Source organism: Heterodontus francisci, chromosome 31, assembly GCF_036365525.1.
Source record: "Heterodontus francisci isolate sHetFra1 chromosome 31, sHetFra1.hap1, whole genome shotgun sequence".
Taxonomy (NCBI): domain Eukaryota; kingdom Metazoa; phylum Chordata; class Chondrichthyes; order Heterodontiformes; family Heterodontidae; genus Heterodontus; species Heterodontus francisci.
The window spans coordinates 59,539,303-59,560,791 of NC_090401.1; the positions used below are offsets into that span (position 1 = coordinate 59,539,303).

At 42.1% G+C, this 21,489-nt stretch overlaps 1 protein-coding gene across 5 annotated transcripts in view; it reads right to left on the reverse strand.

Moving 5' to 3' along the window:
• cd164l2 (CD164 sialomucin-like 2) overlaps nucleotides 1–18,822 on the reverse strand; it is a 113,834-nt gene extending 95,012 nt beyond the window's left edge. For 3 of the 5 annotated variants that reach the window (XR_010968921.1, XR_010968920.1, XM_068011714.1), the window contains exons 1-2: nucleotides 18,523–18,822; nucleotides 8,877–8,966 (exon numbers count right to left, since the gene is read on the reverse strand). Coding sequence is in view for 2 of the 5 variants with exons in the window: in XM_068011714.1 (XP_067867815.1) it covers nucleotides 8,877–8,966; nucleotides 18,523–18,619 (187 nt within the window). In the remaining 3 variants the exon portion in view is untranslated. The remainder of the gene's footprint in view (nucleotides 1–8,876; nucleotides 8,967–18,522) is intronic. The other 2 variants (XR_010968922.1, XM_068011715.1) reach the window with 1 other exon arrangement.
• Nucleotides 18,823–21,489: the final 2,667 nt, after the last annotated feature.

Here is a 21,489-nt window from a genome sequence, read left to right on the forward strand (position 1 = left end):
TCCTCATCAGGAAGACCAAGTGTAGATTGTATGACCACTTGGCAGAACCCTTCAGTGTGCTTGCACGGCCAAGCTTCCAGTCAAATGTCACTAATTCCCCATCTTATTCTCACTGACCACCCCCCACGATCCTCAGCCTCCTACACTGTTCCAATGAAGCTCAGCACAAGCACCTCATCTTTCGATTAGACACTTCACAGCCATTGGACTTGGATCAAACAAACATTTCAGACCATAATCTTACACCCCATATGGTTTCCTTTTTCTTAGGTTAAGGTTTTAGTGTTTTGCTTTTGGATGGCAGCTGTTCATTCTGCCATTTGCACCTCTAGACATCTTTTGTTCATTTACTTGTCCCATTTACATTCCTTTTGGCTCTGCACCAACTCTGTCATTTAATCACAGGCCTTCCCTTTTGTTATCCCACCCTCCCCCTTTCATTTGCTAAAAAATATTTCTAACTTATCCTCACTCCAATGAAAGGCCATCAACTTGATATGTTGACTCCAGTCTCGCTCCACAGGAGCTGCCTGACCTGCTGGGATATTTTACCTTGGGCTCATCACTTGGAGACCCTTCCCTTCAATTGATCAGATGGACAAGTTCTCTGCCTTACTGTACCCATGCTTGCCCCTGGAGGTGGTCATATGTTCAAATCCCAGGTCGACCCATCAGTTTAAATTGCTTGCTTCAGCTGGCTGGAGGTTCAATCTCAACATGACCAATATCCAGAAGACCACTGAGTGACAGATCTTAGCAGAGACTCTAAATGTACCAAGAATGTGCATTTGAAAATTTGTATAATTAGGATTTTTTTTTTGCTATTTCACTGAAAAATATCCTTTGAGCACACAAACAGTTCCATACACAATAAAATCACTTTGGGTGTTTAGTTGAACACAGGGAAGGGATATATAAACACACAAAATCAACACTGCACATAACCATTATATACAATTGATTTGTATTTCTGTACTAAATAGAACTACAAATTCATAATGGCCAAGAAATTGCTACACCTTCTTAGTTACTAGGATCATGCAATAGTGAGCAGTTTTACTCAAAAGTAACTTTCCAGTCTTTACCATGTCTTATACCTTTATGTTACTGTAATGAACATAAAATTTGTGTAAGCAAACTAGAATTTCAGCTGGAGTTAGTAAAATAAAAATGATCAGAAAGGAAATACAATTCATCCCAAAACAGTCAGCATCTTATCCCACACAAAGCAACAGCACAAATCCTAGTGGCACCAAGGCATAAATGAAATAATTTGAAATGCTGCTAAAGTCCATTTGCAAAATTTGAAAAGGCTCAAATACATTTCAGCCCTGGTGAGAATGTTTAACAAGTCAACAATACTTGTTTGAGCAATTTACAGGGTGAAAAATTGGAACACAAGGAATGGAGAAAGTCCAATAAATACCTCACATAAATAAAATAAAAACAAGAAATGCTAGAAAGACTCAGCAGGTCTGGCAGCATCTGTGGATAGAGAAACAGGAGTTAATGTTTCAGGTCAGTGACCCTTCATCAGAACTGACATGAAACGTTAGCTCTGCTTCTCTCCACAGATGCTGCCAGACCTGTGGAGTCTTTCTAGCATTTCTTATTTTTATTTCAGATTTCCAGCATCTGCAGTATTTTGCTTTTACCGCACTTAATAGTTCAGCTTAAATACTGGCTCAAGCAGTTAGTTGATGCTCACTCAGAGCAGGCATCTGTAGGTAAGATACAAAAATACAGCTGCCATTGGTGGGCTTCAAGCGATTTCACAGAGCAATCAGAACACACCAGATTTAGAACAAACAAACAAAGTCACAATGAGCAGCATAAATATTTTAGATTTTGGCAAAAGCAAATAGATTGAATTACCAGCAATTTAAATGACTATTTGAACAGCTGAAAAGTCAACAAAAAGTCATCCAATACCATTAATATGGTATGTTATTCACCCTACAAGCACGGTTTGTATTCTTGTCCCAATAGAGAATAAGCTGGAAAAAAAATTGCCAGTGAGTGAAGTTCTATGAAAAGGCCATCTTCAATTAAATCCCTTAAAAACAGGAGAAACATCTGCCCATTCTTCTCTCCAAAAACATTATCCAGGGCTCCAGACACTCCTTCCATGTAATTTCTCATCTAACCTCATCAGTCTCTTCTGCAGTGGGGAAGAGGTGCCTGCTTTGCTGAACACCCCTGTTCTTTCTCCAAGTGTGAGCCCGAGCTACCAATGGCTAGTTTGTTGAACCCCACTGACTGTCATCAGCCTCCTACACCAGTCCAAATGAATAGGCGTAGGCCATTCGGCCCATCAGGCCTGCTCTGCCATTCAAAACGATCATAGCTGATCATCCACTTGAATGCCTTTTCCCCATGCTATCTCTATATCCCTTTATCCTGAGGCAGTGTGGCTTTCGAGCGGAGATCCACCATTGACATGCTGTTCTCCCTTTGCCAGCTACAGGAGAAATGCCGTGAACAACAGATGCCCCTCTACATTGCCTTCATTGATCTCACCAAAGCCTTTGACCTAGTCAGAAGTGGTCGCTTCAGAATACTAGAAAAGATTGGATGCCCACCAAAGCTACTAAATATCACCTCATTCCATGACAATATGAAAGGCACAATTCAGCATAGCGGCGCCTCATCAGACCCCTTTCCTATCCTGAGTGGCGTGAAACAGGGCTGTGTTCTCGCACCTACACTGTTTGGGATCTTCTTCTCCCTGCTGCTCTCATATGCATTCAAGTCCTCTGAAGAAGGAATTTTCCTCCACACAAGATCAAGTGGCAGGTTGTTCAACCTTGCCAGTCTAAAAGCGGAGACCAAAGTACGGAAAGTCCTCATCAGGGAACTCCACTTTGCTGACAATGCTGCATTAACATCTCACACTGAAGAGTGTCTGCAGAGACTCATCGACAGGTTTGCGGCTGCCTGCAATGAATTTGGCCTAACCATCAGCCTCAAGAAAACGAACATCATGGGGCAGGACATCAGAAATGCCCCATCTATCAATATCAGCGATCACACTCTGGAAGTGGTTCAAGAGTTCACCTACCTAGGCTCAACTATCATCAGTCTCTCGATGCAGAATTAAACAAGCGCATGGGAAAGGCTTCCTCTGCTATGTCCAGACTGGCCAAGAGAGTGTGGGAAAATGGCGCACGGACACGAAACACAAAAGTCCAAGTGTATCAAGCCTGTGTCCTCAGTACCTTGCTCTACGGCAGCGAGGCCTGGACAACGTATGTCAGCCAAGAGCGACGTCTCAATTCATTCCATCTTGGCTGCCTCCGGAGAATCCTTGGCATCAGGTGGCAGGACTGTATTTCCGAGGTGGCCAACCTCCCCAGCATATACACCCCAATAAGCCAGCGGCGCCTGAGATGGCTTGGCCATGTGAGCCGCATGGAAGATGGCAGGTTCCCCAAGAACACATTGTACAGCGAGCTCATCACTGGCATCAGACCCACCGGTCGTCCATGTCCCTGTTTTTAAAGATGTCTGCAAATGCGACATGAAGTCCTGTGACATTGACCACAAGTAGTGGGAGTCAGTTGCCAGCGATCGCCAGAGCTGGCGGACAGCCATAAAGGCAGGGCTAAAGAGTGGCGAGTCGAAGAGACTTAGCAGTTGGCAGGAAAAAAGACAGAAGTGCAAGGGGAGAGCCAACTGTAACAGCCCTGACAACCAATTTTATCTGCAGCACCTGTGGAAGAGCCTGTCACTCTAGAATTGGCCTTTATAGCCACTCCAGGCACTTACCCATTGTCTCTCAAGACAAGGAGGCCAAAGAAGATCCCTATATCCTTTAGGTCATTGACAGATTTCTAAATACCAATCTCTACTTTAAACACACTCAATGACTGAGCTTCCACAGCCCTCTGGGATAGAGAATTCCAAAGATTGACAACCTTCTGAGTAAAGAAATTTCTCAGTCTTAAGTGACTTCCCCCTTATTTTGAAATCATGTCCCCTGGTTCTAGACTCCCCAGCCAGGGGAAACATCTTAGCTGCATTTACCCTGTCTATCCCCTTCAGTATTTTGTAGGTTTCAATGAGATCACCTCACATACATCAAAATTCTAGAGAATACAGGCCCATTTTCCCCAATCTCTCTTCACAGGACAGTCCCACCATCCTGGGAACAAGTCTGGTAAGCCTTCATTACACTCCCTCTGTGGCAATAAATATCCTTCCTAAGGTAAGGAGACCAAAACTGCACACAGTACTCCAGCTGCAGTCTAACCAAGGTTCTGTACAATTGAAGCAAGACTTCACTACTCCTGTACTCAAATCCTCTTGTGATAAAGGCCAACATACCACTAGCTTTCTTAATTGCTTGCTGCACCTGCATGTTAGCTTCGTGACTTATTGACAATGACACCCAGGTCCCTTTGTGCATCTACATTTTCTAATTGCTTACCATTTAAGAAATATTCTGCAAATCTGTTCCTCCTACCAAAGTGGACAACTTCACATTTTTTCACATTATATTCCATCTGCCACATTTTTGCCCACTCACCAAGTCTGTCCAAATTTCCTTGAAGCTACTTTGCACCTTCCTCAGCACATTCCCATCTAATTTTGTGTCATCCCCAAACTTGGAAATCTTACATTTGGTTCCCACATCCAAATCAGTTGTAGGGAAAGTGTAAGAATCTATTCTAAGGATGTGGTAAATGGACACTTGGATAATAATGATCTGATTAGGCATAGTCAACATGGATTTATGAATGGGAAATCATGTTTGATGAACCTGTTGGAGTTTGAGGATGTTACTAACAGAATTGATAAAGGGGAGTCAGTGGACTCTGAGGCCCCCCCCCCCCCCCCAAGTACCGATCCTTGCAGTACCCCACTAGACAAGCCTGCAATGCAAGAATTACCCATTTATTCCTGCTGTTTTCTGCCTGTTAACTAATCCTTAATCCATGCCAGTATATTCCCTCCTATCCAATGTTGTTTAATTTTGTTAACTAACCTCCTGTGGGGGAGTTTATCAAAAGCCTTCGGAAAATCCAAGTATACTACATCCACCGACTGCCCTTTAATCAATACTGTTAGTAACATCCTCAAAAACTTCAACAGGTTTGTCAACAGCCCCTTGCTGTCTTAGCTCCAAACAGATTCCACATTTTGTTCTTCCTATCGGAGATCCTCCCTTACTAATGTACTGATGCCATCCCTGATCAGTGCAGCACCACCTCTTTTTTCCTGTCCTTCCTAAATGTGTAATATCCTTGAATATTCAATTCCCAGTCTTGGTCACCCTGTAGCCACGTTTCCGTACTGTCAATTAAATCATACCTATTTACTTCTATTTGTGCCTTTAAAATCATCTAAAATCATGCTGCGTGCATTCAGGTCAAGTGCCCTTAACCTCATCTTGACATTATTCTGCATTCTATACCACTTACCAAAGTCCCTTCACACTGTGCCCTCCAGCCGCACCCAGTGCAAGCTTCAAGATTACCTTCTCCCAGGCAGCCTGCCACCTTGTGTTGGCTTTGGTAACTTCAGATTTTCAGTATCTATCATTTTCTGAACCTGATCCCCATGCTTTCATTTATTCCAATTTCTTACATTTCCCCTGACCTACTGCTTTAGCTCTTTACACACTTTTTTTTTTAAACTGCTTCTGTTTATTCCTTCATGGAATGATCTATAACATCATTCCACACACTATTCCTCTGGTGTTTGGCTGTTAATGTATTTTAAGAATGCATTTTCCTTCCCTCTTCCTGATTATATTGAGCTTGTATGCCTCATTTCTTAAGTTAGCAGATGAGCCATTAATTGTTCTAAAGATGCTAACAGACCTGTGTATTTTCATCAGTTTGAGATTTCCAACCAGCCAGATCATTTTTTAATGACAGAAAAAAAACACCATGACATGAAATGGCTTTTCCCTCTATGTAACAAACAGATCTGTCTGCTGGTACTGACAGAGGTACTAGATCATACTAAATAATTCAACATCGCTCCATTTTTGAAGGCCATGCTTAAAAAAAAACTGTGCTGCCATGGGAGTCGACTCTAGCTGAAACATATCCTTCCAAACCTACAGCTTGTGTGGTTTTTGATGATTAGTTAACGAAAACTAAACCAAAAGCGTGTTAACCAAAAAAACTAAAATTTCACAACTAAACCCATAGTTTCATTTTCAACAGCAGGTTTAAATTAAAAGGACTGTATATCAACTTATTTGATAATGCTGCCATCAGATTTTAAAACAAAGTGAGCAGGTGCTGGAAAGCTAAGCAACACAACATTAATGTATCTCAGCAACCAGCAGAAAAGTACAGCTCAGTCTGTCATTTCAGTGACAGCAAATGGAAATTTTATAGCTTTAAATCCAAAAATTGCTAGTTAAGTTAAACTAAACATGCACTTTAACAGATATTACAATTACAGAAAAATGAAAACAGCTTTCTTTTCCTCCTACTGAACCCAAGTTTTTGTTGGGTCGCTGAACAGTGGCCATTTCCCCCCCCCCCCCCCCTATTTGGCAAAAAAGTGAAGAGTAGCACACTGGCATCTGATTTTAATGGTTCACAGTTGCACATTTAAACTGATGAACGGAGGAGCTAGGAACTAATGAATTGATCAGATAGCATGGCTGGCAAGCTTTATGCTACAACAGTTAGCCAGTTAGAAAATAAGTGCCTTACTGTACTCAGCTATTTTGCAAATTCAGCACTGTACTAAACTAAAATTGGAACCTGATTTTACACTATTACTCACACCATGTTCTATTAAATATTTAAGTTACCTACCTAGGTAACGTGCAACATGAGTTGCCAAGACCACTCTTCAGCTAGTAGGTCACATACTCAGGAACAAGATCCACCAGTCAGAACTGGTTGGAGTTCCTCACCTCAGTGAGTGGAAATGGGAACAGGTGGCCATTTAGCCCTCAAGTTTGTTCCCCAATGAGATCATGGCTGATCTGTTGCCCAACTCTGTATAGCTACCTTTGCCCCAGATCCCTTAATACCTTTGGTTAGTAGAGAAAAAATAAAATTAATTGATCTAGCATCAATTGTCATTTGTGACGAGTTCCAAACTTCTACCACCCTTAGAGTGTAGAACAGTTTTCTTAACTTCACTCCTAAAAGGAGGTCTGGCTTTATTTATTTATAAATCCCTAGTCCTACATTCCTCAATTAACAATTTATCTAACTACCCTCTCTGTTCCCCCTTAACATCTTAAACTTCAATCAAATCACCATTTAACCTTCTAAATTCTAAGGATTGCAACCTTAGTTTAATCTCCCTTCAGTGCTGGTTATTAGTCCAGTAATACACTGTACTTCCTCCAAGGCCAATATAACCTTTTAAAAAAGGTGCGGTGCCTGGAACTAGAGTTGTAACAAAATAAAATTTACTTTGCAATGTCAGTTGGTAGCAGTCCCAACTCAGTAAGGTTCCAAAGTCCCATTCCAAGACTGGAGCGCAGAAATCAAGGCAGTACTGTACTGTCAAGAAGTGCTGTCTTCTGGATGAGATATTAAAGCAAGCCCCTATTTTCCCCCTCAGGTGGTTATTAAAGATCTCATAACACAATCTTGAAAAGCAGGGAGTTCTCACTTGTGCTACCACCAATATTTATTAGTCAACCAACATTAAAAACAGCATCTGGTTATCATACTGCTGTTTGTGGGAGCTTTCGGTGTACAAACTGGCTGCTGTGTTGATGACATTACAAAAGCGACAACACTTCAAAAAGGACTTTAAGACATTCAGTGGTTGTGAAAATTGGTATCTAAATGCACATGTTTCTTTCAGCAGTCAAGAATGTCATTGAGGGTTGGTTGGGGCTGGGGGGGTGTGACTAAGAGGAGAGAAAGAAAATGTTTGGAGGTAAGGACAGAAGAAATAAATCTATCGTTATCTGAAAATTAGTGAAAAAGTCAAACATTTAATCATTCCAATGGAAGGCAATTGCACAACATTCAATCTATGTGGGTCCAAAGATGGAAAGGCAGCAGGGGAAATAGAACCCACTAAGAATAAAAGACACTTTAAAGTATTGCGTTAGAAGCAAACATTCAATTCAGCAAAAATCAAAACAAAAGACAAACCTAGTAAAATAATTTTTTTTTTTTAATATTGGCTGATGTTCTAACATTCTCATCAATTGACAGTAACATCTTTTGTTTCCAAATGTCAATCCAAAGATAAATAATTCTCCAATTCCACACCAGCTAGTCCCACATATACTTGGCCAATGGGGAATTAAAAAAGGATGACCGACAGTTCAAGAGCAGTATCTAGAAATGAAGAAATGTTAATTTCTATTCTGAGAGCAGGAGCCAACAGCTGAGGTCATCTCAAGAATCCACCTGAGCCAAGACATTGAGTCACCCCACAGAGAGGCATCAATATAAAGAGTTCTCTTGAAACAAGTAATGTTTGTCTGATATTTGGGTGATACAAGCAAAGAGGGAAGTATTTTCCTATAGAGCATCCTTCACATTAAAAACACAGCAATAGCAAATTATGTGGCACAATATTGGTTTTGCTGACATGGTCAAATTTGGAAGGGTGATAAATGAATATTGGTAGTCAGGAGGCCACAGAAATATCAAATACAATATTTTCAACCACAATAGTGAGTATTTTACATTGCATTTACTTGGTAAACACACAAAGGCTGCCATTAGCTCCTGATGGAATGTACAAAGTCCTAATGAGGGCTCCAAAAATAATTTACTGCACATACAGAATAAAATTTAAAACTGGTCAAGTTCAACAGAAAGGTTTATTATTTTTCCATCTTGGAGGGGGAATATGGAAAAAGTAGTCCTCCTATAAAGACTTCTCCCTAGATTGCTCCACACTTGTTAAATTATGTAGAAAGCATTTACCTGACTGACATTGTGCCCATATGCAGTCTGTTAGGTTCAGTGAAGCATCACCAGCAATACAATGTTCACATGTCTTCAATTCTGCACATTCTAAAAAAAAACATACAGTAAGCATGACTTTTGAATCTAATGGGTAGTAATAGTATTGAAACACTTAATATCCAGCCTATTAGTGTTTGATTCCTTACTCCCCTATTGAAAGTGAAATCTACTTTGGATCATAATGGTTTGCCAATTTATCTGATGCTAGTTTAATAGAGGTCGACTCCAATTAGGTAAAAGTGACAATTGTTGAAGATGGATCCAATATTAAAAAGTCAGCGTATAGCCCATTCAATAAAACCATACACCCAATACACATCACCAGGACCAGTTTCAATTCAAAGGGCTCCCACTCTGACCCCTACACTGCTCAAATGAACTGCAGCAACAGCACCTCATTTCAATTAGGCATTTTAAAACATTCTAGACTCAACCTCTACCCAACCCCATTTTCCCCCCAGGCAACAGCTGTTGATAATAGCAGAACCATTACCATTTACAGCTTCTCTAGACCCATCTTTTCTTTCTCTACACAGTGCAAGGCACAAGGAGATTGTAGTGGGCCATCATCCCTGCTGTCATTTAATCTCTCCTGCCTTCCACTCTATCACAGACCTTCCCTCCTGTTCTTTCCCTGCTTCTGTACTTGCCTAAAATCAGTTTCATCAGAACTGGGGGGGGGGGGGGAAAAGTTAGAAATGCAAGGTCAATCAACCTGAAAGTGTTAACTCTGTTCCTCTCGCCACAGATGCAGAGAGTATTTTTATTTCACTGTTAATGTTATCATCTTTCACATTTGCTGCCTTATTTAGGTCACAGCAATCTGAAAGACAATAAAAATGCTATCAACTTCATGTAATCATCCAAGTTTTCTTTTGCCTATCTCCCAGAGCAGCATTTGCACCACTAAAAAAGCACCTTTACCCTTCAATTCAGCAGGAAAAACCCATTGCCACAAAGTGCGCTTTGTTGCAACTCAGCTTGGTTTTCCATCTTCTGCCTCTTAGCACAGCTACAGAAGGAGATCCCACATCGCTACGGGATTTCACTTCCATTGTGAACTAGCAAATTGGAGTAATTTCAGCAGTAGTGATAAACGAAGCTGCTGTGTCTGGAACCTGCAGTCTCTCAACTTGCTGGTAAGGTTATGAAGCTACTGCCTAAGCAACAAACATCCAGCAGTCTGAAAAAAGTCACTGCCATTTAGACTCAGTACAAAAAAGAGTCAATTATAGGATTTCTGCACATTATGTGGGAATTTTGAAAAATCAAATGGATACAGTTGCAAGAATCCCCTTTTATACCCATTGCTGCCAGTGATATGGGGCAAGATATTTCCCCCTCCCCATAAGCTTCAGGTGCCTGACATCATAGACAAATGGGAGTCAGAAGCTCAGACTATGGGGGGAGAGGAACAGTCACCCAAATGTGATTTTCACAGAATTGGCCCATTAATGGCCAGAGGGCCACCATCTGATTCAAGACAGCAAGCTGGAATAGGAGGCCCTCCAGCACTGAAGCAGCAGCAGGGCTGTCCTTTCAGCTAAGAGGGGTCACCAGGATGGAGCTGACCTTTCTCTAACTTAATTAAAAGTGCCCTCAGCTGCCAGGCCACCATTGTGGAGGGGAAAACCCTTCCACAGGGCAGCCTGCAGCTGAAGCCAGACAGGCAGAGAAGGCCTCAAAGCCTGCCTGGAGTGTTGGCCACCTGGTCTGCTGCCAGGAAGCTGCCTCCAGGCAGCTACACTGCTGCACAACACCCCTGGGGGCCTGACAATGGGCTGTTTAACAGCTGTAGTTGGCTGCTTGCAGACAGGTAGCCTGGCCAGTCTCTCACCTCTCCATCTTGCTTCTAGGAAAGTGGCCCAGGATGGTGCCAGGAAATCAGCATGAAATTCTGCACCTGTTTGGCCCCATTAGGGCCAAAATAAAGTGTCAGCTAGGTGCAGCTGGTAGCACTCAACAGCTTGCATTTATATAGTGCCTTTAAAGTAGAAGTGATGGGACTTGGTGAAAGTTCAGATACAGGCAGAGTTTTGGATGAACTCAAGTTTATGCACAGTGGAAAATGGAATGCCTGGTTAGGAGTACAATGGAATAGTTAGGTCCAGAGACAACAAAAAGGTAGACTGTGGATTTTAGAGCCATCCAGACCCACACAAGGTTTGTAATAAGGGAGCAGTACATTGCTAGTCATTTACGGCACAGAAGGAGCCCATTCAGCCAATCAAGTCCATGCCAGCTCTCTAGAGCTTTGCAGTCAGTCCCACTCCACTGCTCAATCCCCATAGCCCTGCAAGTCTATTTTCTTCAAATTCCCAACCAATTTCCTCTTGAAGGCATTGATTGTCTCTGCTGCCACCACCCTTGTGGACAAGTTCCAAATCATTACTACCGGTGTAAACAAAGTGCTTCCTCATATTTCCCCGGCATCTCTTGCACAAAGCTTTCAATCTGTGTCCCCTAGTCCTTGTACCATCAGTTAGTGGAAAGAGGAGTTTTTCCCCTCATCTAACTTAGATAAGCCCGTCAATCTTGTACACATCTTAAATCTCCCCATAATCTCCTTTGTTCTAACGAGAATAAACCCAGCTTTTCCAACCTAACCTTGTAATTAAAATCCCCCATCCCTGAAACCATTCTGGTAAATCTCATCTGCACCCTCTCTAGGACCCTCACATTCTTCCTGAAGTGTGGTGGCCAGAACTGGATACAATACTCCAGCAGGGGCCTCACCAGAGCTTTATAAAGGTTCAGCATAACTTCCCTGTTTTTGTACTCTATGCCTCTATTTATGAAGTCCAAGATCCCATATGCTTCACTAGCCACTCAATATGTCCTGCCACCTTCAAAGATCAACACACATGAGCTCCCAGATCTCTCTGTTCCTGCACACTATAGAATTGTGCCATTAAGTATATATTGCCTCTCCATATTTATTGTGAAAATGCATCACCTCACTGGTCAGTATTAAAATTCCATCTGCCACCTGTCTGCCCATTCTGCTAGCCAATGTCCTGTTGCAGGTGGTTCATATCCTCACTGTTTACTGCACGGTCAAATTTTGCAATATTGTCCTTCAGATTAGATATTAACCAGAGCCTCACCTGCCTCTTATAATGGACATTAAGTGGTGCTACAGCATTTTCAAAGAGTAGAGAATGCTCTTGGCGTGAACACTCATTCCTCTGCCACCCCAAAAACAAACTTAACAGTGCTCACCTCATGGTGATCTGAAGGACCATATGCACACATTGACAGTAACCAAGTTGGAATGCAAGTACTTTTGAGGTGTCAAATACATGTGCAAGTCTTAAGACACTCAGTTGAACAGTCTCAGCTATGAAAAGTTCAATCAACTTCACTCCAAAATATTGTATTCAGCTGGATTCTCTTCATGGACTTGGGCCTGTTTTAAAGGATTAATAGGGGTGATAAAGAGTTGCCCCACTATCACCAGTACCCCTTTAATGGCATCATTAGTATAATCAAACAAGTGGTCCAATTTGTTGGACCCTTCGTCTAGGGGCAAGATTTTTGCTTTGGGGGTGTTTGTGAACTTTGAGGTCCTAGGTCAAATCCTAGAGAAGTCCTCATTTACTGGTGATTTGTGAACACACACAAAGGCAACGGGTACAGAAGAGGTTTACCAGGATGTTGCCTGGTCTGGAGGGTATTATCTATGAGAGGTTGGATAAACTAGGATTGTTTTCACTGGAACGACAGAGGTGGATGGGCGACATGATAGAGGTTTACAAAGTTATGAGTGGCATGGACAGAATGGATAGTCAGAAGCTTTTTCCCCCAAGGTGGAAGAGTCAGTTACTAGGGGACATAGGTTTAAGGTGAGAGGGGCAAAGTTTAGAGGGGATGTGCGAGGCAAGTTCTTTACACAGAGGGTGGTGAGTGCCTGGAACTTGCTGCCGGGGGAGGTGGTGGAAGCAGGTACGATAGCGACGTTTAAGAGTCATCTTAATATATGAATAGGATGGGAATAGAGGGATACGGTCCCCGGAAGTGCAGAAGGTTTTAGTTTAGGCAGGCATCAAGATCGGCGCAGGCTTGGAGGGTCGAATGGCCTGTTCCTGTGCTGTACTGTCTTTTGCTCTTTGACAGCAGTGGCAAACCTGGATGGAGACGGGGTGCAGCGACCGAGGGGTTAAAGCAGGGAGGACACATCTAGAAAAAACAAAATCAACATCCACAAAACAGCTAGTGATATCACAACCAGGGCATGCCAATTTGAGTAGCAGCTAGTCTAGAAAGCAAAAGCATAGCAATGCACCTCAGCCCTGTGGAATGTACATCCTCTGCCATGAGGAGAAATCCTGCACAAACACACGTGTGTCACCAGCTAGATCAGCTCGAGCACTGAGTTTCGAAGCTTGACTGGCAGCTGGAGTCACCATCTGCATTTGCAAGGCCAAGAGCTGAGTGGATAGCATGCTTTTGGAGCTTAAAAATGTGCAGGTGGGAGGGGGAAAAAAAGTGGGTGACCAGACAGTTAATGCAAGAGTGCATCTTGCTCTCCAACCAGTATTCAGTTCTGAATATTGGAGTGTGATGGCTGTGTCTGCACTTCCCAGAGGAACGAGGTCCACAGCACCATAGATGGCAGAGTTGCACAGGGGAAGAGCAATAATGGATTCGATGAGGGGGAAACAGACAGGCACTTGTAAAAGGCACAAATGACTTCAGGATGGTACATTGCCTCCCTGGTGCCTGGGTCAAAGATATAGGAACATAGGAGCAGGAGTAGGCCATTCAGCCCATCAAGCCTGCTCTACCATTCAATATCATAGCTGATCATCCACTTCAATGCCTTTTTCTCCACACTATCCCCATATCCCTTAATGTCATTTGTATTTAGAAATCTGTCAATCTCTGCTTTAAACATACTCAATGACTGAGCTTCCACAGCCCTCTTGGGTACAGAATTCCAAAGTTTCACAACCCTCTGAATAAAGAAATTTCTCCTCATCTGTCCCAAGTGGCTTCCCCCTTATTTTGAAATTGTGTCCCTGGTTCTAGACTACCCAACCAGGGGAAATATCTAACCAAGCACTACATTCTGAAGGGGCAAGTGAGCATCCAGGTGTCATGGCACCACCAAATGATTATGCAGAAAGAGGGAGGTCCTGCACAGAGAGCTTGGGAGCAATGAGAGTTGAGAAGCAGGCTCTCAAAAAAGGTAACAATCTCCAGATTACTTCCAGTGCCACGTGCTAGTGAGTACAGAAATAGAGATAGAACTGACGATTTACATGGCTCAAGAGATGGTGCAGGAGGGAGGGCTTTAAGATACTTGAGACGTTGGGATCTGCACTAGCCAGATGGGTTGCACCTCAACAGGACAGGGATGAATATCCTCACAGGGGGTTTTCATTAGTGCTGTTGAGGAGAGTTTAAACTAGCTTGGCAGAGGGATAGGAACAGAGTAGATTCAGAAGGAAGAAGAAAAAGAAAAAGTTGGAAATGGAAGTCAGAAAATTAGTTAGCTTCTTTGGAAGACAGAGGAAACCAGGGCTAGAAAAATAGACGGAGTTTGACAGCATTAAAAGACAAATACTTCAATGCAAGAAATTGAGGGAATAAGACAGATGAGCTGAGAAGAGATTGACATATGGCAGTATGATAACTTTACTAAGACATGGCTGAAAGGGCAGGAATGGCAGCTCAACATTCATGGTCATAGGGTTCTCAAACAAGATAGAGATGAGGATTAAAGAAAAGTAGAGCTGAGAGGAGGGGTGATAAGGCCTCATTTGGTCCTTCTGTCATTGAGTTGGACTGAAGAACAGAAAAGGGGCATGCACACAACTGGAATGTACTAAAGACCCCCAAACAGTTACAGGAAGGTAGAACAACAATGCTGAGAAGTGCTAAAACAATAGGGCAGTAATAGTGGGAGATTTTAACTTCCTGAATATTAACGTGGATAAAATTAATGTGAAAGGCATTTGAAGGGCCTAGATAGAAAGGCCCTATTCCCCTTGGTTGAAGGGTCCATAATGGGGTTGGGGGGGTGCGGTGCAGGAGAAGATGTGGCATAGATTTACACTAAGAGGTAGAAGTTTTGTAGAGGATTCAAGGAAACTTTTTCAACACTGCCTGAAAGGGTGTAGAGGCAAAAACCCTTGGATATGCACCTGAAGTGCAATAACTGACAAGGCCACAGACCAAGAGATGGAATGTGGGATTAGACTGGAATACGTTGGGCAACGATGGGCTAAATGGCTTCCTTCCACAGTCAAAATTTCATCAATTAAAATGAAAATGCTACTGAACGGATAGCACTCTTGTCCAGGCCAGAAGAGCATGGGTTCAAGTCCCACAAGACTTGCGCACAAAATCTAGGCCAATACTAGTGTGGTACTAAGGGAATGCCACACCGTCAGAGGGGTGGGTCTTCTGGATGAGATGCAATGTTAAACATCCCACGGCGTTATTTGAAGAGCAGGAATAAGGAACTCTCCCTATTGTCCTGGCCGATATATAATCCCTCAACCAACAACGACCGGATAATGTGTTTCAGTATCACATTGATGTTTGTAAGAGCTGTGTTCAAATTGTCTGCCCATTTGCTACATCACAACAATGTATACTCTTCAAAAATACTTCATTGACCGTCAAGTGCTTTCGGGCATCCGGAGGTTGTGAAAGATGCCATTATAAATGCAAGTCTTCAAAGAAGAAAACCAAAAAGCAACTAAACTACAAGCAATATGCTATTACCACTATGTGTGATACACTATACCTTGTGGTGCCCACATGTCACAGTAAAACATCACTAAAAAAAGTTAGTGGAAGATTAATTTTAAAGGATCAAGGGGTTTAAATCAAATATCATTCAAACCCAGCAGGACTTGATCACCTTTACTCTCCACCATTTTAAAAATACATAAAATAAATTGGGTCTGTCCATTATTTTGGCAGTTTAATTGATGTACTCATCAAGCCCAATAAATCTGAAGGGTCCAAAATTCAGACCCTCTATTTCCCCAAACTAAATTGAAAGTTACTCCATCTGCACTAACGGGAAATCTAATGCAGCAGAAAATTAAATACATGTAAATCTTCAATGTAAGTCACCAGAACTCAAGATATATAGACAAAGGAATAAGTAACCCACCAAATCCACTCATTTTATTTATTGATCAAAACATGTTTAATGATCTCAAGCAACAGGATTGGTCAAAAAGAGGTTCAGCAGCATGTCAGCCTGTGTGTATGTAGATCTTATACGCGAATTAGGAGCAGGATTAGGCCACTCGGCCCCTTGAGCTTGCTCCATCATTCAACAAGATCATGGCTGATCTGATTACAACCTCAACTCCACATTCCCACCAAACCTCCATAACCTTTCACCCCCTTGCTTATCAAGAATCTATCTAACTAGGCCTTAAAAATATTCAGACTGCTTCCACTGCCTTTTGAGGAAGAGAGTTCCAAAGACACTCAAACCAAGAAAATTTCTCATCTCTGTCTTAAATCGGCGACCCCCTTATTCGTTAGTGACCCCTAGTTCTACATTCTCCAAGGGGAGCACCCTTTCCACGTCCACCCAGTCAAGACCCCTCAGGATCTTATGTTTCAATCAAGTCACCCCTTACTCTTCTAAATATCAGTGGATACAAGCCTAGCCTGACCACCTTTCCTTGTAAGACAACCCGCCCATTCCAGGTATTAGTCTAGTAAACCTTCTCTGAACTGCTTCCAACATATTTACATCCTTCCTTAAATGAGACCAAAACTGTACACAGTACTCCTAATGTGGTCTCACCAATGCCCTGTATAACTAAAGCATAACCTCCCTACTTTTGTATTCAATTCCCCACACAATGATAACATTCTATTAGCTTTCCTAATTACTTGCTGTACCTGCAAACTAACCTTTTGCAATTCATGCACTAAAACACCCAGATCCCTCTGCAATCTCTCACCATTTAGATAATGCTTTTTTATTCTTCCTGCCAAAATGGACAATTTCACATTTTCCCACATTATACTCCATTCATCAGATTTTTGTCCACTTACTTAACCTATCTATAATCTTTGTAGCCTCATGTCCTCTTCACAACTTACTTTCCTACCTATATTGGATGAAGGGGCCAAAGGCATGGTTGCTAAATTTGCTGATGACAGTCATTTATATAAAATGTAAAATGTTGAGGCCCCAGCACTGAACCCTGAGGCACACCACTCATTACATCCTGTCAACCAGAAATTGACCCATTTATACCTACTGTTTCCTGTTAGCCAATCTTCTATCTATGCCAAAATTTTACCCCCTACACCATGAGCTTTTATTTTCCACAATAACCTTTGATGTGGCACCTTATCAAATGCCTTCTGGAAATTTAGGTACAGTTCTTCCACTGGAAGTCTGTTCTTCCTGTTTAAATAGGAAGAAGCTGAAAAAGTTGAAATTGTGCTACTTCATTCAGTATCTGAATCCTGTCAAATTCAGATTCACATTTGGAATTAGAGCTCAGAGTATATTCAAGTCAGAAACCAATAGATTTTTGGATACCGAAAGGAAAGGGATATGGGGGATGGGAAATAAGACAATCTTAGCAAATGATGGAGCAGGTTCAATTGACCTACTCCAATTTCTTATGTTCTTTAATCCAAAAGGAGCCAAACCATCTCAGAAGCAGTACTCAGAGTACTATCAGGTTCTAAACTTGAGACAAGCCATACAGTAGTTGAATCATGGTAATACAAGGAATGCTTTGACCATTAACTTAGGAACATTCTTCAGCTCAGTGGAATAGTACATACCTATCCTCCTGTAATTAAAACCATATTATTGGATGGATTTTTACTTTTAACATTTAGGTGCTTTAATTTGCACCAAAGGGAGTAGTACAAGATGGGCTGGTTGCTTTTATCAAAAAAAAAACTCAGGTTGGTACAAAAGGCCAACTGCAACACCAATTAACATACAGCAAAACTCGGGGAGGTGATTACGTTTAAAGAAATATATAGTTTCAATGGCAACTTGTACACCTCTGTGTAATCAAACATCCAAGCTGGTCGGGGCTGATCAGAAAAGCTCAGAAGCTGCTTGACCATTTAATTGGAGCGAAAATTAAATATTCAGAACTGCCAGAAGACGACCAACGTGAGAAGGGAAGGAGTTTTTTTTTAAATTCCCAAGTGTAAAGTGACATTACCTTAACACTGGAGGCAGCGTCAGCAAAACAATGGAAAATTCCACCTTCGCCTTGATATATTGCAAACCTGTCCCAGGCACATTCAATTTAATTTATCAAACTGCACAGGAGGTAATGAAACGACTATTGGATACTGAATATCATACCACTTATGACTAGGCAACAATACCCTTATAAGAGATTTTTTTTTTTAAACCCTTCCACTAACACCCAAAGCCTAGCAGTATTAAATACTGGGTACACTACTTTCATGCGCCCCCAACTGTCCCAGTTAGAAGACCAGATAAACACTCAAAGCCAGCATGAACAGACCTCTAGTTAGGAATACCATCTATCTTACAAGATCGAGCTTAAAAATCAACACAGCACCGAACAAGGACCGCTGCAAACAGTTGACCCTCCTGCATTATGAGCCACAAGGTTACCTCCATCTAGAAAGTCTGTACCTGCTGCCTGTCCCTCGCAAACTCGAGAGAGTAATATCAACAGAGAAATTCCCATCGCAATCTCTCCCCACTTCATCTTTTCAATAGCTCTGACAATCGTGCCTGCAATTAAAGAGGAAAAGGGTAGGGTGGGGTGGGGAGGGAAAAAAAAAAGTTAACAAAAAAAAAACCCAGGAAAATCCGCTGAAGTTTTGGCAAATCGGAGCAGCGAAGCAATCAGGTTAGGAAGAGACGCTGCGATCCTGCGTGGAAATTAACCCAGAGACCACGTGAGCGAAATGTATCCAAGCGCTTGTAACAAGTTATTAAAGGGGGGACGGTCACATGACCGCTGCACTGATCACATTTCACAAGTGATGGCAGTGTGTGTGTTTACCTAACTACCAAAACCCCAGAGACTCTGCATTCAATTTTAAAAAAAACATGATCTGGTGTCAGACTGGAAGGGAAAGAGGTGGAATAAATAATAACCTTTATAAAATATACGGCAGAGTATATGCTTGCTAACAGCTCAAAAATAAACCCTCTTTCCCCCTTTTGTCATGTGAAGACATGATAGATGCAGTGCCATTGAGTTTATAGCACCAAGGCCAGGGCAATAAATTAACCTGACTACCAAATAGCAGCAGCACAAACGAAGAATAACATATTGGAGCAGATACAATTAACCGAAATGGAATGTCACATCTGGTCGGGATAGCGTGTTGCAGGGGTGTTGAGTAATTTTGGGGTTCTTATTTGTAAATCGATTGAATGTGCTCTCATAATTTATGTCACCAGTGTCCAAGCTTTTGTCTTCTTGGGCCCCTGTCTTTAGGCAGATAGTTTAAATTATACAGCTGATGATTGCACTAACTGTAAATGGAACCTTCAGCTGCCTTGGCCCTAAGCTCTGGAACTTTCTCCCTAAACATCATCACCTCTCTTTCCTCCTTTAAGACACACCTTAAAACCTACCAGTTTGACCAATCCTTTGAGCATCTGCTGTAATTTCCCCTTCTGTGGCTCAGTGTCAAATTTTGTTTGATAACTCTCCTGCAAAACACCTGGGATGTTTTATCACATTAAAGGTACTATGTAAATACAAATTGCAGTTGTTGTTGAACCTACATGTGGTCTGTGTTAGAATGTTTGTAATATAACAAATTCTGCATTGTATAAGGATTTTTTTTATTCGTTCGTGGGATGTGGGCATTGCATTTATTGCCCATCCCTAATTGCCTTTGAGAAGGTGAGCTGCCATCTTGAATTGCTGCAGTTCATGTGGCTCTGACTAAACATGAACTTTTTCACAATGCTGTGTATACATACAATTAAAAAGAAAGCCAATTTTGCAACAGATCAAGAATTCAAAACAAATGGGGAAAACAGGAAAAAACCTGTTGGCATAACCAGCAAAATTTGAAAGTTCAATTATCAGATTACTTCAAACTCATTATCCCAATTGGCAAAAGCCACCTGAGACCCAATCTGCCATCTGAAAACAACTTGTGTTGAAGGTTGTTCATGGTGTTCTGCTTGTTATTGCAGTCATGTCTTGTGAGAAATCATTGGAGAATTAATCCAGGGACTATCAGGTGTCAGTTAGTCTCTTTGCTATTCTTGATCTCTGGGTGAATAAACTTGTTTTTTTTAAATTTCACTTTATTTAACTTAATACGTTTTAAACCCTTTTGACTCTCAGTATGCTTCTTGTTTTAAATACCATTATCTCTCTGGTCAAAGAGGACGGACAGAAAACCTGCTTCTGAGCTTCTGTCTATTCTTACCTGTCAAATGTTCCATTTCAGTTGTGTTATTGAGACATTAGACCCCTGAGAAAAGCAGGAATCTGAGACTGTCTAGCAAGCACACTCTGCTGATTTGTTGCTACTGTAGGAAACCATGTTCTCAACCCTAGAATCAAACCAACTTCCATCCATACGTGAGAGGTATCACAGTTACTTGCTGGCATGAGAGAAAATCAGTATAATTGCTGATTTTCCCTTCTCTACATTCCCCCGAAATCATGTGGTGGGGGCAGCCTCAGTGACACAGTGAACGGTGTCAAACGTCTCTGCCCAGGTGCTGGCATCATTTTTAAACATTACACTAAAAATAAATGTTTGGCTCTTCACCCACCCCCCTCCCCCTACAATACAGTGAAATTGCAGAGTTATTCCTTTCTCCCTCCCAAGCTGCACAAAGGGCTGAGGTCACCCCTTCGCCCCCCCCCCCGACACTAAAAATGCAGAGTTGACCCGGTACCCCCTCCCCACTACACTAAAAATGCTCTGATCCCCCCTTCCCCACCTCGGTGGTGCCAGCTTTCCCTGGACGGAAAAGTGAAGGCACGTGAGAACAGCACGCTGCACGGAAGATACGGAACTGATGGTAAGATCACGGGGAATTGGATTTAAATGTATGCATAGAGTTTATTTAAATATTTAAAGTCGAGTCCCGTCGCCGAGCAGTGGGAGGAGGGGGGCACCACGGAGCCTCACTGCCACTGGGAGGATCGGGCCCGACAATCCCAGCATTGGGCTCTGTGGTGGGCCGCTACGATCTTCCAGCCCCCTCCCCCCCCGCCATGGAGCCCGACATCAGGAGCTCAACAAAATTCCGCCCTAAGCCTCTGTATCTTTTGCAAACTATATCTTTTGCAAAAATTACTTAACCACCTGTTGCTATGGTGAAGAGAAATCCACCATACAACATTGTATTGTTAATCACTGGGGACATCCCATTGCCATACCAACACACAATATATTAATGATGACTGTGCATTGCCAAATATCTGCAGAATGGTTAAAAAGGTTTTCTTTTAAAATGAATAAATGTTGTATTGCATAATATGATTACAACCAAGCACCTCCCCAAGATTGTTTAACTCCATGGGAAATCCGTGGTGTAATATTCTATAATATGGTGCAGCTGCTGACCTTGATTGCTTTCAAAATTGAACAG